Here is a 16,515-nt window from a genome sequence, read left to right on the forward strand (position 1 = left end):
ACACACACTCATACATACATGTACACACACAGACACACTCATACATACACACATACACACACACAGACACACACACTCATACATACATGTACACACAAAGACACACACACTCATACATACATACATACATACATACATACATACATACATACATACATACATACACAGACACACACTCATACATACACACAGACACACACACAGACACACACACAGACACACACACTCATACATACACACAGACACACACACTCATACATACATGTACACACACAGACACACACACTCATACATACATGTACACACACTCATACATACATGTACACACACAGACACACATACTCATACATACATGTACACACACAGACACACACACTCATACATACATGTACACACACAGACACACACACTCATACATACATGTACACACAGAGACACACACACCCATACATACATGTACACACACAGACACACATACTCATACATACATGTACACACACAGACACACACACTCATACATTCATGTACACACACAGACACACACACACACACACTCATACATGCATGTACACACAGACAAATGCAGACACACTCAAACATACATGTGCACACAAAGACACACACAGACACACACACACACTCATTCATACGTACACATACAGGCAATTACACGCAAAGGCACACTCATTCATACACACACAACACAAAAACACACACAGACACACACACTCATACATACATACACACACAGATACACACACTCACACACTCACACATACATGTACACACACAGACACACAAACTCATACATGCATGTACACACACAGACACACACTCATACATACATGTACACACACAGGCACACACACTCATACATACATACACACACAGATACACACACTCACACATACATGTACACACACAGACACACAAACTCATACATGCATGTACACACACAGACACACACTCATACATACATGTACACACACAGACACACTCATACATACATGTACACACAAAGACACACACACTCATACATACATGTACACACAAAGACACACACACTCATACATACACACAGACACACACACAGACACACACACTCATACATACACACAGACACACACACTCATACATACATGTACACACACAGACACACACACTCATACATACATGTACACACACTCATACATACATGTACACACACAGACACACATACTCATACATACATGTACACACACAGACACACACACTCATACATACATGTACACACACAGACACACACACTCATACATACATGTACACACACAGACACACATACTCATACATACATGTACACACACAGACACACACACTCATACATTCATGTACACACACAGACACACACACACACACTCATACATGCATGTACACACAGACAAATGCAGACACACTCAAACATACATGTGCACACAAAGACACACACAGACACACACACACACACTCATTCATACGTACACATACAGGCAATTACACGCAAAGGCACACTCATTCATACACACACAACACAAAAACACACACAAACACACACACAGACACTCTCACACACACTCACACACACAAACACACACACAGACACTCTCACACACACTCACACACACAGACACACTCATACATACACACACACAGACACAGGCACACCCAAAACACACACAGGCACTCTCAGGCACACACATACACTCTCTCACACACAGACACACACATCTACGCACGCCACTATATAAGTGCGATAATCTTGAACGCGTCCTTCAGCCCCAAGTCAACTCACCATATCGTGTGGGTGTGTTATAGTCTGATGTCTTATGATGTTCTATCACAGGGGGTAACACAAATATGTGAAGTGTTACTGGCTATTGAAGTGTGCTTTGTCGTCATATATGTAGACAAAGTACAGACAGATTGGAGGGACGATCATCATTTTGTTTGCTCTGACAAGCACTGTCACTCACTCACTCACTCACTCACCGACTCACAAGCAGACCACGACCTCATGAAAAAGCATTTAATAACAAACACATGAGTATGTAACTTTTAGTTTATTAAAACAGAATAAAATAATGTGTATATAGACACATGTAGATAGGCCAATCGATTAGTCATTGCAGTCATAGATAAACTACTTGTGTGTGCAGATATGTTGCCGCTGTCGTTGTGGCTGTTAATGGTTGTCACTGAACACAAGCATACATTTTCCAGGTGACATATCTCAGCCGTAAATTACCATTAACAGGAGCATTTAGAATGCACCATAAAATAAATGACAATACGAGGACGACTTACAAATGATTTGTAGCAGATACATTGTAAACCATTATTTTATAATGAAGCTGATTGTGACGAGGAAGGACGACACGATCTCTCACCAAAAGAAAACAAAATGGGTACCCCCCTTGTGCTTACATAGATATTTGTTGTAGAAATATCACAACCGTACAAGATAGGCGTCAGGATAAGAGTGCAGTTGTACTCAATTGATGAAGCAGCACAATCGTAACGAACCTTTGCGTCTGACAACTGTGATATGATTTCTGTACTGGAATATACTGGTATGTCATTTACTTTCTTTCAACAAACTTGATTCCCTTGCGCTCAAGTCTTTGCAGCATGGGCTTGTAGATCTCTGGCGAGACAGGCATGACAACACCTTTCTCAGTTATCTCCCCTGAAACAGTGAGAGAAAGGGGTTCACGATGTAGATCATATATATATAAAGGTACATTAAGGTACATTTCTGTATGGAAGAATCAAATATGGGTCAATCGTGTTATCTTGTTTACAGAATGTGACAAGATCAAAACGAATGTGAAGGTTTTGTCCAAACGTGCTACTACATTTCGTCAGTATCCATAATGTTTTGTGCCGCATCTGCCTGCCTACCATTCAGCACCATCATTGCTGCAGTGGCTGCGCTTCGACCCACAATTTTGGAAATGGCCGTATGTCTTCCCGGATCCCCAAGCACGGTGAGATACAGCCTCCTGGTCTCGGTGGTCCCATCCTTGAAGCGCCCGGCGACCTGGACGTTCATCAGGGCCATGTCTTGCTCGGTCGGACCTGAAATACGCATGAACAGCACCCCTCACCGAACTGACGTCACAAACCCAGAAGCTAACATTCCGAATTAAGACACACCAACAACAGGCGATGTACCAGTGATCATGATCATGATCAAGTCCCCAGGCGACGCGTCTTCCTGTTCGATGTTTTAGAACCAAGCCAGCCGCATCAAGTATCAGACGGACAATATGTCAATAAACCCTGTCAAAACCTCAGTGGAAAGGTAAAACCTCCCTGTCAATGTAAAACCTCAGTGTGAATGTAAAACCTCAGTGTGAATGTAAAACCTCTCTGTCAATGTAAAACCTCAGTGAATATGCAAATCTCAGTGTAACTGTAAACAGTCCGTGGGAATGTAAAACCTCAGTGTACATATAAAACCTCTCTGTCAATATAAAAATTCAGTGTGAATGTAAAACCTAAGTGTACATGTAAAACGTCTGTGAAAAAGTAAAACGTCTGTGTGAATGTAAAATCTCAGTGTGTATGTTAAACTTTAGCGTACATGTAAAACTTCAGTGTACATGTAAAACATCAGTGTGCATGTTAAAGTTATGTGTTGATATAAAACAAGGTGTACATGTAAAACCCTCACAATACATCTCATGAATGTTCAACATTTTCAATGCAAGAACTCACCAAATTTGAAGTCAGGTCGTTTATCAACGTGACAGACCAAGGTATCAAAGATGGTCTCCCTCTTTTCGATTTCTGCAGATCCCAGCAAACCAAGGCTACAAGAGAGATAGTTTGAAGATATATAGGATGCCTATGTAATACTGTATAACGCATGTACATTTACGGTGAGGTATAAACAATTCTTAGTTCTCATACAGCGGACACAGAGCCGCTGATCGCTGGTTCCAGGACCAGTTTGGTCATCATCGTGACATGTGGGTTGTCAGCATTTTCGTTCCTACCAGTGAGGTAAAACCTGCGTCGATTTTCCCGAAAATATGATGGTCGGTCCCTATTGGATGAATGCTTACTCGGAATGTGCTGTCTTGGATTCGGGGCGTTTGGTAGTCAAGTGGATAAAGCGTTCGTCCGTTACGTAAAAGAGCCGGGTTCGATTCACCGCATGGGTACAATGTGTGAAGCCCTATTCTGGTGTTCCCCGCAGTGATTTTGCTGGAATATTGCTAAAGGCGAAGTAAAATCACAGTCACCCATTCACTCACTGTCCTGGATTCCTAACGTTATTTGATCAACGCCGCAGTCAGCGAGTCAGACAGTTCAGTGACAGATAGCATTGGGATCGATCCACCCAACTGGTATATGGTGATATCCATTAAAGACTAACCGATACCTTAAGTCTTACGACAAGCATAGGTTGCAAATTCTTACCCGAAACCCAAGAGGCCTTGATTCATAACGACCCACAATAAAATATGAGTCATAACATCTTCAAATAAAATTTAATTCATAACGACCTCCAAATCAAATGCTTTATAACGGCCTTCAAATTCAACATGATTCAGAAAGGGCTTCAAATCCAATATAATTCATAACGACCTTCATATCAAATATTAAAACTACCTTCAAATCAGATGATTCGAAACGACCTTCAAATCAAATGATTCGAAACGACCTTCAAATCAAATGATTCAAAACGACAGTCAAATCAAATGATACGAAAAGTCCTTTAAATCAAATGATAGAGGCACAACCTTCAAATCAAATAATTCTAAACGACCTTCAAATCAAATGATACGAAACTACCTTCAAATTAAATGATACGAAACGACCTTCAAATTAAATGATTCGAAACGACCTTCAAATCAAGTGATGCAAAACGACCTTCAAATCAATTGATACAAAACAACCTTCAAATCAAGTGATTCAAAACGACCTTCAAATCACATGGTTCAAAACGACCTTCAAATCACATGATTCAAAAAGACCTTCAAATCGCATGATTCAAAACGACCTTCAAATCAATCATGAAGCCGCTATGTGCAGACACACCTTCTCATGACCTCTACTTGACCTGATTCCCCTATTCTGTCCTTGACCTTGGCCTCCAGGACTTCATCTGTGACGTCATCATTCAGTCCAAGCTCGGAGCACATGTACTTTCTCTGTGTTATGCAAAATATGTGTTATGCACGAATTCTGAGCAACAATATAGATAACTAGTTTACAGTAATTCAAACAACTCTCTTATCTACGCGTAATGTTATCTTGTTATCTAGTTTCTTGTTATCTTGTTACCTAGTGTCTTGTTATCTAGTGTCTTGTTATCTTGTTATCTAGTGTCTTGTTATCTACGCGTAATGTTATCTTGTTATCTAGTGTCTTGTTATCTACGCGTAATGTTATCTTGTTATCTAGTTTCTTGTTATCTTGTTACCTAGTGTCTTGTTATCTAGTGTCTTGTTATCTTGTTATCTAGTGTCTTGTTATCTACGTGTCTTGTTATCTTGTTATCTAGTGTCTTGTTATCTACGCGTAATGTTATCTTGTTATCTAGTTTCTTGTTATCTTGTTACCTAGTGTCTTGTTATCTAGTGTCTTGTTATCTTGTTATCTAGTGTCTTGTTATCTACGCGTAATGTTATCTTGTTATCTAGTTTCTTGTTATCTTGTTATCTAGTTTCTTGTTATCTTGTTATCTAGTGTCTTGTTATCTTGTTATCTAGTGTCTTGTTATCTACGTGTAATGTTATCTTGTTATCTAGTGTCTTGTTATCTACGCGTAATGTTATCTTGTTATCTAGTTTCTTGTTATCTTGTTATCTACGCGTAATGTTATCTTGTTATCTAGTTTCTTGTTATCTTGTTATCTAGTGTCTTGTTATCTACGTGTCTTGTTATCTTGTTATCTAGTGTCTTGTTATCTACGCGTAATGTTATCTTGTTATCTAGTTTCTTGTTATCTTGTTATCTAGTGTCTTGTTATCTACGTGTCTTGTTATCTACGTGTAATGATTGCATTCATATAAAGTGATAATCTTCTTGATACACAGGAATCAGTGGCAATACACGTTTCCAGCTTCAGGATTACCCCTCATCTCGGAGCAAGTATCTGATGCACTACGCAACATGTATTGAATACAATCTAGTGTCTACAAGTAGGTCCAAACATTGCAATGATCCATACCCTTCTTTCATTTCAGTGAAGTAACCATACGAAAATCTGCACCGCAAGTGATGAAATGTGTATTGACTGTTTTGCAAATAAAACATAGATTAACGTGTGTAAGTAAAAGCGACACAAATACTTCAATAATCACAAAAAATATCTCTGCTAAAAGAAAAACCCACTGCACCCTTTCCACTATTCATGTGTTTATGAATCACTTTCGAAATAAAAAACGTATCCTGCCCCCGGTTGGTAAACGCCACAAACACATGCAAAGGCAAGTAAAGAGTTCACCTGAAACTAATGCATGTGCTTGTGTGTCATTTGTATTTACTTTCCATTTGTTTTTGTACTGTACAAACGCGCATATTTGCCTTTCGCATAAATTGCTCTGCTTATGAAAATAATTAATTGAAGCGACAAAACCCTTTCCATATCCAGTAGAAATCTCTGTATAAAGCAGAGTCAATTGTACGATTCCGACTATATCATGAGCACGTGTTTAAGAATCAATATCAAATAGTGATGATACCAGGTGTTCGCGAACAGGTGAGTGCATCCTGCCCCACCGGTGGTACCGTCACAAACACATGCAAAGGCAAGTCAATTGTTCACCTGAAACAACATGGGAACATATGCAACAAGTCAAATTAGGGAATTGCATCGGACATAAGTTTTGTCACTGATGCGTCAAATTTGGAAATGTCCTCCCCATATCTACCATAAAACCTTTTGAAGGCTTTACTGAGGCCTTGAATGTTGTAACGTTGATCAAACAACTTCTGATCAAGAGTCATTTGACGCTCTTTTAAATCTTGGTAGAAAGAGCATGTTCAAAAGTTCAAAAAGTTGAAATGTAAACACCAAAGGCTGGACCTGCTGGAATATTGCTCGACATGAAGGGAAAGTTTGCAATTGGAAAGGTGAATCATCCCTCTTATCATACAGTCCTTTTGAGAATGTTTTGTCACTCTGAATCTTTATGCTAAATCATATGCTAAAATATGATGCAAGTACATCCATGACTGGCAAGCTGTTATTGTCGTTGGCTACATACCCATGTAAAGGGTTGAGATTCATCAACAAGCATCTGGTGAGTGGAGACGTTGTACAGCCCAAGTCTCATCAAGCTCAGGATCCCAGCACAGAAGCCCTGGGCAGGAAGAAAACAACGGGATCAGTGTTAAAGCAATAGTATGTTCATATTTCTGCGAGTGTACAAGGAGATTGTGTGTAGATTGTACACGGTTCTTTCGCTAACGGGGCGGTTGGGTAGCCTCGGGGTTAAAGCGTTCGCACGTCATGCCGACGGCCCGGGTTCGATTCCTCACAATGTGTGAAGCATATTTCTAGTGTACCCCGCCGTCTTACTGGTAAACTATTACTAAAGGCGGCGTAAAAGCACAATCACTCGCACTTTTCTTTACAGATTCAGGAAAAGAAAAACGATATTATTATGCATTTATTCCTGGGTCTGTGAAATCATAGTTATGTATTTGTTTTTAATCTGAATGCTCACTGTACGATATATTCATAATCACCCACAGTGACTTTATTATGCATATGCCATACTATTTGTACCAAATGGAAAAAGGATATGTCCTTACATATACCGTAGACTACGGTTATAAGAAAGACGCTTATTAATAACTTACCTATATAACGAACTTACATTTTAGTCCCGAACATTTGTTTTATAAATACTGTACATGTGCTTATAACTACGCTTATGACGAACTAAAATAAGTGGTCTCTTCGAGTTCGATATAACCGGAGTTTTCTGTACAATATTCCAACTTAATCATTTGTTTGCCTGGATGGATATACATACCTTGTATCTCATGGAGCCCACTCTGGGTGGAGGTACATATACCTTGTATCTCATGGACCCACTCTGGGTGGAGGTACATACCTTGTGTCTCATGGAGCCCACTCTGGGTGGAGGTACATACCTTGTATCTCATGGAGCCCACTCTGGGTGGAGGTACATACCTTGTATCTCATGGAGCCCACTCTGGATGGAGGTACATACCTTGTATCTCATGGAGCCGACTCTGGGTGGAGGTCCATACCTTGTATCTCATGGAGCCCACTCTGGGTGGAGGTACATACCTTGTGTCTCATGGAGCCCACTCTGGGTGGAGGTACATACCTTGTGTCTCATGGAGCCCACTCTGGGTGGAGGTACATACCTTGTGTCTCATGGAGCCCACTCTGGGTGGAGGTACATACCTTGTATCTCATGGATCCCACTCTGGATGGAGGTACATACCTTGTATCTCATGGAGCCCACGACCATGTTCTGCACTTTCTCGATGCCGTACAGCGGTATGTACGATTGGTGGAAGGAATAGGGGACGGCCTCAAACTCGGCCTGGAAGTCCCGGACCGCCCCAATGTCGTGGACAGCTTCCATGGTGGCTGTTCCCGCCGGGAGTATCGTCGTCTGTAGGACAGAATAATTACGTCATAATGGCAGGAAATATACAGGTTTTTACTTTCACCTCGGAGCTGAAAGGCTCAATTCAGTGTGTATTGTTACGTCCTTTATAACAGGAGATTTACATGCTTGCGCATTCATAACCTTCCTTTTAAAGGGCGCACTTGTACGTGTAGACGTACATCCCTTTGGGTAGGAGATTAACATATACTTTCGTTACACCTACGAGTTAAAGGGCGCAATTCCTGTGCAGAGTTACGTCCCTTATAGCAGAAAATGTACATGTTTGCACATTCATAATATTTAGGAGTTAAAGGGCGCAATTTCCTGTGCAGAGTTACCTCCCTTATAGCAGGAGATTTACGTGGTTGCACATTTATAATATCTAGGAGTTAAAGGGCGCATTTGCCTGGGCAGAGTTACGTCCCTTATAGCAGGAAAGGTACATGTTTGCACATTTATAATATCTAGGAGTTAAAGGGCGCAATTGCCTGTGCAGATTTACGTCTCTTATAGCAGGAGATTTACATTTTGCACATCCATTATAATTAGGAGTTAAAGGGTGCAAATTCCTGTGCAGATTAACGTCTCCTATAGCAGGAGATTTACATGTTTGCGTTTATAATACCGAGGAGTTAAAGAGCGTATTTGTTGATGCAGAAACCTCTGATAATGATTTCGAATCCCGGTTCGTCCTATTAATGTTTCAAGGTTTGTCAGCACCCTACTCGCAGGTTTCACAAGGCCACTTTTCCTTATTGCTGACTGAAGAGCAAGCGCAACGAATGCTATATTTGCTATGTTTGTGGTTTGTTTTTCACAAATAATAGTGTATTTACAGTTCTGATCTGACACTCAAAAGTGCGGCTAGTATCGGTGAGGTGTATCCTCTGAGCGATGCCATTTTCAATGAAGCGCCCTAAACTAATCCGTTGTCTGATCGTGAGCAGCGTTGCACAGCGAGGCTTGTAACTTTTCGCTGCACAACGCTACCCTGGAGTATACTGAACAAAATAGGGAAATTACCAAGTAATCATATGTACACGCACATCGATAGTTACGTCGATTTACCCCAACCCTGAAGAGATTCTAGGTTAATTAGTTTCTCAGCAACCCATGTTTGCCTTAAGATGCAACGTAATAGATTGCCTGGACACGCTGGCATTCGTGACCAACTCGTGTTATTCCGATTGCAGGTGACGGAAAGGGGCGAGTGGTGACGAATGGACACGCTGGTTGCGCATGTCATTTTACCCTCTTAATATATGGTTCAGACACGACAATTAACAGGCCGCTGCTATATAGCTGGAATATTTAGGGCGTGAAATAACAAACAACTATTTACCTTGCCGTCCTTTATGTAGCCGCTCGCCTTCCAGTACTTCCACAGAGCCTTTCTCGGGTTCCAGCTGATCAACACAGATACATCATTCTATTCATTAAAAGTTGTTAAAGTATTTCGTTATAGATACTCGGGTATTGAAGTTGAGAATGTTGAAATGTTCTTAAAATGTTGTTAAAAAAATACAAAATGTCAACGCCAGAGAACAACCAGTTTCGACAATCCATGACGCTCAAACAGAAAAAAATCAGCGGTAGAAAACACAAGAATGGACCCCCAGGATCAAGGATGTCAACAGGTGTTCCGCGAAACAGACTCCATCGGGCTCACAAAGCAAATACAGCGGAAGCTGAAGTAATAGTAGTGGTAGTAGGTGTAGGAGCAGAAGTAGTTATAGGAGCAGTAGTTGCAGCAGCAGCAGTAGAGGTAGAAATAGTGGTAGCAGCTGTAGAAGTGGTAGTAGTAGTAGAAGTAGTGGTAGCAGCAGTAGAAGTAGTAGTAGAAGTAGTAGTAGTAGAAGTAGTAGTAGTAGTAGTAGTAGTAGTAGTAGTAGTAGTAGTAGTAGTAGCAGTACTAGAAGAAGTAGTTGTTGTAGAATAGTAGTAGTAGTAGTAGTAGTAGTAGTAGTAGTAGTAGTAGTAGCAGCAGTACTAGAAGAAGTAGTTGTTGTTGTAGAATAGTAGTAGTAGTAGTAGTAGTAGTAGTAGTAGTAGTAGTAGTAGTTGGTCAATAGTCCTATTTGAGCCGCGCGCTAATTGAGCAGCGTGTTAGTCTGGTCTGGTCCTAATTGAGCATTGCGCTGACGGAGCAATTAGTTAGTCTGATCTAGTCCTAATTGAGCAGTGCGCTGATTGAGCAGCGTGTTAGTCTGGTCTGGTCCTAATTGAGCAGTGCACTGATTGAGCAGTGTGTTAGTCTGATCTAGTCCCAATTGAGCAGTGCGCTGATTGAGCGGCGTGTTAGTCTGATCTAGTCCCAATTGAGCAGTGTGTCTGTCAACGTACTTGAACTTATACTTGAGAGGATTGTTGGCGGAATCTGGAGTCGGAATGGCGCTTGTGTACAGCTCATACGAAGTGACCTGAAAGAATCAGATTATGGCAGTTAGTTTGTTATGCAAAACTGCGTTGGGAAAACTTGAAGCAGCTGTATACAAACAACACGGCGTAGCCTGTACACACGTGACTGAAACAGTGAGTGCAGCAGTCATCAACCACGTGACCGAGTCTGACCAACCGAGCCATTCACTCGCCTCTTACGTCAATCCAGCAATTCCCCTGGGCCTACCCTGAATCCCAACGGGTTGATGGCCAGCAATCATCAACCATGTGACCGAGTCTGACCAACCGAGCCATTCACTCGCCTCTTACGTCAATCCAGCAATTCCCCTGGGCCTACCCTGAATCCCAACGGGTTGATGGCCAGCAATCATCAACCATGTGACCGAGCCTGACCAACCGAGCCATTCACTCGCCTCTTACGTCAATCCAGCAATTCCCCTGGGCCTACCCTGAATCCCCATGGGTTGATGGCCAGCAATCATCAACCATGTGACCGAGCCTGACCAACCGAGCCATTCACTCGCCTCTTACGTCAATCCAGCAATTCCCCTGGGCCTACCCTGAATCCCAACGGGTTGATGGTCACACATGGCAGAAGAAGCTAAACAAGTACATCCTGGTTCGACAGGAAATGGATCTAATTAAACTAACTCCTTGTAAAAAACTTCAGTGTATTATTCCTAAGTAGCAAAAGAACCAGAAGGAGTGCATACTATTTTTTACGCCGGTTTTAGCAATATTCTGAGGCGGGAAACTCCAGACATGGGCTTGACACATTGTACCTAATATCGTGTTACGTAACCTTTAGTACTATTCCCCGATTATGTTTCTAGGTTTGTCAGCACCATACCCGTGCTCGTGGGTTTCACCGAAGTGGTAAACGTCTTAGACCTGCATCACTTCGGGCTTTCCCCCCCCCCCCCCCCCCCCATTAAGCTGACACGCCGTGATATAACTGGAATACTGTTAAAAGCGGCGTTAAACCCAACTCACTCACTCACTCATTTTAGTACTATTACGGCTTTATCGAGGCGGGAGATAGCAGACATTGGCTTCACACGTTGTTGTTGTTTTTTGTTGCTGTTGTTGTTGTTTAACGCCGCACTGTACTATATTCCAGCTATATGACGGCGGTCTGTAAATAATAGAGTCTAGACCAGTCAATTCCGTGACTGACATCATGAGCATCGATCCACGAAAATGAGATACGATGACATGCATAAACCAAGTCAGCGAGTCTGACCACCCGATCCCGTTAGTCGCCTCACAACGACAAGCATAGTCACCTGTTACGGCAAGCATGGGTTGCTGAAGACCTATTCTACCCCGGATCTTCCCGGGTAGCTTCACACGTACCCATTTGGGGAATGGAACCCGGTTCTTCGGAGTGACGAGCGAAAGCTTCACCCACTAGATTACCACAGCGTCCAGGAGCAGAGTACCTCAACCTACCTCCCCTCCTCTGCTCTTCATTTCGTCTATTGTCTTCTTGGCAATCATGTGGTCCGCACCGGGGCGGAAACCAACGTCAACCAGGAAGGTCAGACCAGCGTCGACAACTCTGAAACACGTGACGTCCTCAAATGGATACTGTGTGGTTCCTTGAACATTCTGCCAGATGACATCAAATAATCACGAAAGTAACGGCTTGAGAACTGTCATAGTACAATCTTGGGGAAACAAATAGCTGAGACGTGGAGTCGACAACGACGCTAGTCCATCTACCCACCGTCAGGTAAGGTAAGGCGTTTTGAGATTGTACGTGACCTCTCCGACATAAAAGCGTATTTCGCACACGGAACCACAGGAACAATCTCAAGATTGTTTGTTTGTTGTTTAATGCCGCACTCAACAATATTCCAGCTACATGATGGCGGTCTGTAAATAATCGAGTCTGGACCACACAATCCAGTGATTGACATTATGAGCATCGGTCCACGCAATTGGAATCGATGACATGCATCAACCAAGTCAGCGAGCCCGACCACCCGATCCCCTTTATCGCCTCTTACGACAAGCATAGTCAGCTTTTACAGCAAGCATGGGTTGCTAAAGACCTATTCTACACCGGATCTTCACGGGTCGAACCAGAGTCATGAACCTGTTTATAGTAACAACTTCCTCTTCCACTGCTGTATGCAAACGGAAGAATAACTGCTTCACGTAACGTTCATACGGGCGCATCCAAACGTTCGTATCCCGTGCGTACGTGGAACATGTTTAATCATGTTTTCACATAAAAGAAATCACTTATATTTAAAAATTAGCCGTGCGTCTTATAAAGTTGTGTAAATGTTATTGAAAAATATGTTTATTTATTATGCAATGTTACATTACAAAACATATAACACTTCAGTAAAAGGGGGCACGGGTGGCCCAGTTGTCTAAGAAGCCGCGAATCGCTGTGAAGAGTTGCGTCCCTTGGACAAGCCAGAAACCTATCCTTGTGAGATCAAATCCCGGTTCGCCCGATTATGTTTCTAGGTTTGTCAGCACCATACCCCAGCATGTAGGTTCGGGCTTTCCTCCCACATTAAGCTGACACGCCGCGAAATAACTGGAATACTGTTAAAACGGTGTTAAACCCAACTCACTCACACGCACTTAAGTAAAATAATATACATAAATATATAAGTAATATCCTAAAACAATTTACTGTTGATGCAGCCGCGTCTGTTCGGGAACAGTGTAGTTAACCGACACGAGATTCTTCTTCATGGCGAGACAAGCCAGGGATAGATTCTCAATCACAGCGTCCGGCACACAACTGAAACATACAGCGGTTGATGGCAAATATAAACAGATCAATTGTGGTAAAATGGGGTGTAACGTGGCGTTAATGACTATTAAATTGCCATAACGACGTGTATGCGTGTGCGTGGATGTTTGTACTGGTCCGAACTTCTGACGGTTGTACAGTGTCCACTGAGGTCCCATGCCGCAGAGTAACACTGACACAGGTGAGGTGAAGTGAAATGGGGTTTAACGTCGCGTCCAAGATTATTGCACTTATATAGCGACGTACATGCACGTGTGTGTGTGTGTGTGTGTGTGTGTGTGTGTGTGTCTGCTTGTACTAGACCGGACTGATGCCAATTTATAGTGCTAGCCCACTGAGATACCATGCCGCAGTTTAACATGAATACCAAATACTCACTCAGACACAGTATACTGACTCTGAGCCGACCAGTTCTTGCGCCAGGGTAACAACAGGGTAACAACAAGTACCATCTTTTAACGTCTTTTGGTATGACGCGGCCGGGGATCGAACCCCGGACCTTCCGCTCTCCGGGCGGATGCTCTACCACAAGACCACGCAGGCGGTCACATTGACACGGAGAGCATCAGCCCGGAGAGGGGAAGGTAGGGGGCTCAATAACTCGCGACATACCAAAAGACCTTAAATATGGTACTTGTTATTACCCTGCCTGGCTCTCGTAGTCGTTATACTTTGGCTGAATGGGGTAATCGTGTTACACTACGGCATGGAACCACAGTGGGGTAGCACTGATAAACCGACTTACGTCCGGACTAGTACAAGCAATCACACACACTCACATGCACGTTTGTTTGTTTGTATGTTTGTTTGTTTGTTTGTTGTTTAACACCGCACTCAGCAATATTCCAGCTATATGACGTCGGTTTGTATATAATAGAGTCTGGACCAGACATTCCAGTGAATTACATCATGAACATCGATCCACGCAATTGGGATACGATAACATGCATCAACCAAGTCAGCGAGCCTGACCACCCGATCTCGTTCCGGTAAGCATAGTCGCTATATAAATTACAAATAATTCCATTTCACCACCATTACAATAATACAGTCAAATTTGTGTTTTAGACAAGAACACGATTTCAAAATCATAAAATGTCAAGGACCTGTCCACCTTGTAAGAGATGGTTTGGCCCCCTGTGAAATGTGCTCGATACAACGTTTGGCGGGATGCATGTGCAAGTCGTTGTTTTTAAGATCCACAACGTGAGGTACCTGACAACGACGTCATGTTCAGATATAAGCCTTTTCAGGCTGTCAGTTTCTTTCATCACGTCCAAGCGTACCAGCTTCGCACCCGGACACAGCTCACTAACTCGCTTTAAGCCGGACCCTCCTTTGCTCACTGTAAAGGTGAAATGACGATAAAGAACCAATCATGCAACATCATTTTGTCGAATTCGTTAAATGAGAGGAGGGGTGGTCTAGTGGTCAAAACGATTGCTCGTCACGCCGAAAGACAGTGTTCGATTTCCCACATGGGTACAATTTCTGGCGGGGGCGGTCGAGTAGCCTAGTGGTTAAAGCGTTCGCTCGTCACGCAGAAGACCCGGGTTCGATTCCAGACATGGGTACAATGTGTAAAGCCCATTTCTGGTGTTCCCCGCCGTGATATTGCTGGAATATTGCTAAAAGCGGCGTAAAACCATACTCACCACGATTTCTGGCGTCCTCGGCCGTGATATTACCAGAATATTGATAAAGCGGCGTAAAACCTAATTCAACATCAACACTCAATGTAGTTATTACTCGTGATATCTAGTTCTGGTTTAGTTTGAACAGGTGTTGTTCACTGACAACCAGAGAATGAAAGAGTGAGAAATTTTAATCTTTGATAGAAATAGTGTGATATCGCTGGAGCTGACCTGGATATGTTTAAAATGTCAACAAAGACAACCACTGGAGAAAACCTACTGTCAGTATTATACTCAAATATTTACTGCATAAATAAAAAGCAAAATAATAATGTCTCCACGCATCACAAATTTCTAATAATTGCAAATCAGTGGCATGATATTGTGATTTGAAACCTCTGACCAATCAGATGACGAGGTTTACCGGAAACATGTACCTAATTTTGTCAAAAACATGCGTGATTTGAAACATTCCTCCCACCCCCTGCCTCCATCCCCTGCCTCCACCCCAACAAGGATATTAAACAACTGTCCTCCATATGAAGTGTTTCAGCAAACCAGCATAGTTATTTGCGACACTCACCAGCGGTGATCTGAACGCCTTTCTCGTTGGAAAAGTCCTCATACATTGGGCCCGTCACCCTCCCAGTCCCGAACACCAAAATCTTTTTCAGGGTCGACATTTTGTTTTCTCCTAATCTGAAAGAAACAAAAACATCATCAGACGTTCAAAACACCATGAGACCTTTAGCAATCCATTCACTGATCATGCTGATATACAGTTTCTGGCTGACTGACTGCTATAGAAGATTTAACGTGCGCTTTCCGGCTGTAGCGTATTTCGCATACGGGCCTGGCCGGACCATTTAGTGTATTCCGAAAAGGGTGAAAGTGGTGTGTGCAACCCAAGAGGGGGCTTTTAGGGGTTGGTTATATTGAATTTTTGGAATTTTTAAATTTGGAATAAATGCCGAGGTGGGTGGAGGAGGGAACTAAGGGAGCCGGATGAGGTGGGTGTTTGTATATTTATTGGATTTTGGATTGGTAGATTAATTAGTTTTTAGATGCGCTTAATCAG

The 16,515-nt window shown here is 42.5% G+C and overlaps 1 protein-coding gene across 2 annotated transcripts in view; it reads right to left on the minus strand.

The window, feature by feature from the left end:
* Positions 1-2,429: 2,429 nt before the first annotated feature.
* Positions 2,430-16,515, minus strand: part of LOC139461235 (alpha-aminoadipic semialdehyde synthase, mitochondrial-like) — a 66,949-nt gene continuing 52,863 nt past the window's right edge. For both annotated transcript variants that reach the window (XM_071242874.1, XM_071242873.1), the window contains exons 2-13: positions 16,021-16,136; positions 15,019-15,148; positions 13,681-13,791; positions 12,477-12,585; positions 10,968-11,044; positions 9,967-10,030; positions 8,454-8,627; positions 7,239-7,334; positions 5,065-5,177; positions 3,736-3,830; positions 2,917-3,093; positions 2,430-2,701 (exon numbers count right to left, since the gene is read on the minus strand). In XM_071242874.1, coding sequence (XP_071098975.1) covers positions 2,595-2,701; positions 2,917-3,093; positions 3,736-3,830; positions 5,065-5,177; positions 7,239-7,334; positions 8,454-8,627; positions 9,967-10,030; positions 10,968-11,044; positions 12,477-12,585; positions 13,681-13,791; positions 15,019-15,148; positions 16,021-16,120 — 1,353 coding nt within the window. In that variant the 5' untranslated portion in view covers positions 16,121-16,136 and the 3' untranslated portion in view covers positions 2,430-2,594. The remainder of the gene's footprint in view (positions 2,702-2,916; positions 3,094-3,735; positions 3,831-5,064; positions 5,178-7,238; positions 7,335-8,453; positions 8,628-9,966; positions 10,031-10,967; positions 11,045-12,476; positions 12,586-13,680; positions 13,792-15,018; positions 15,149-16,020; positions 16,137-16,515) is intronic.

Source organism: Haliotis cracherodii, unplaced genomic scaffold (assembly GCF_022045235.1).
Source record: "Haliotis cracherodii isolate W230 unplaced genomic scaffold, xgHalCrac1.p SCAF_14, whole genome shotgun sequence".
Classification (NCBI taxonomy): domain Eukaryota; kingdom Metazoa; phylum Mollusca; class Gastropoda; order Lepetellida; family Haliotidae; genus Haliotis; species Haliotis cracherodii.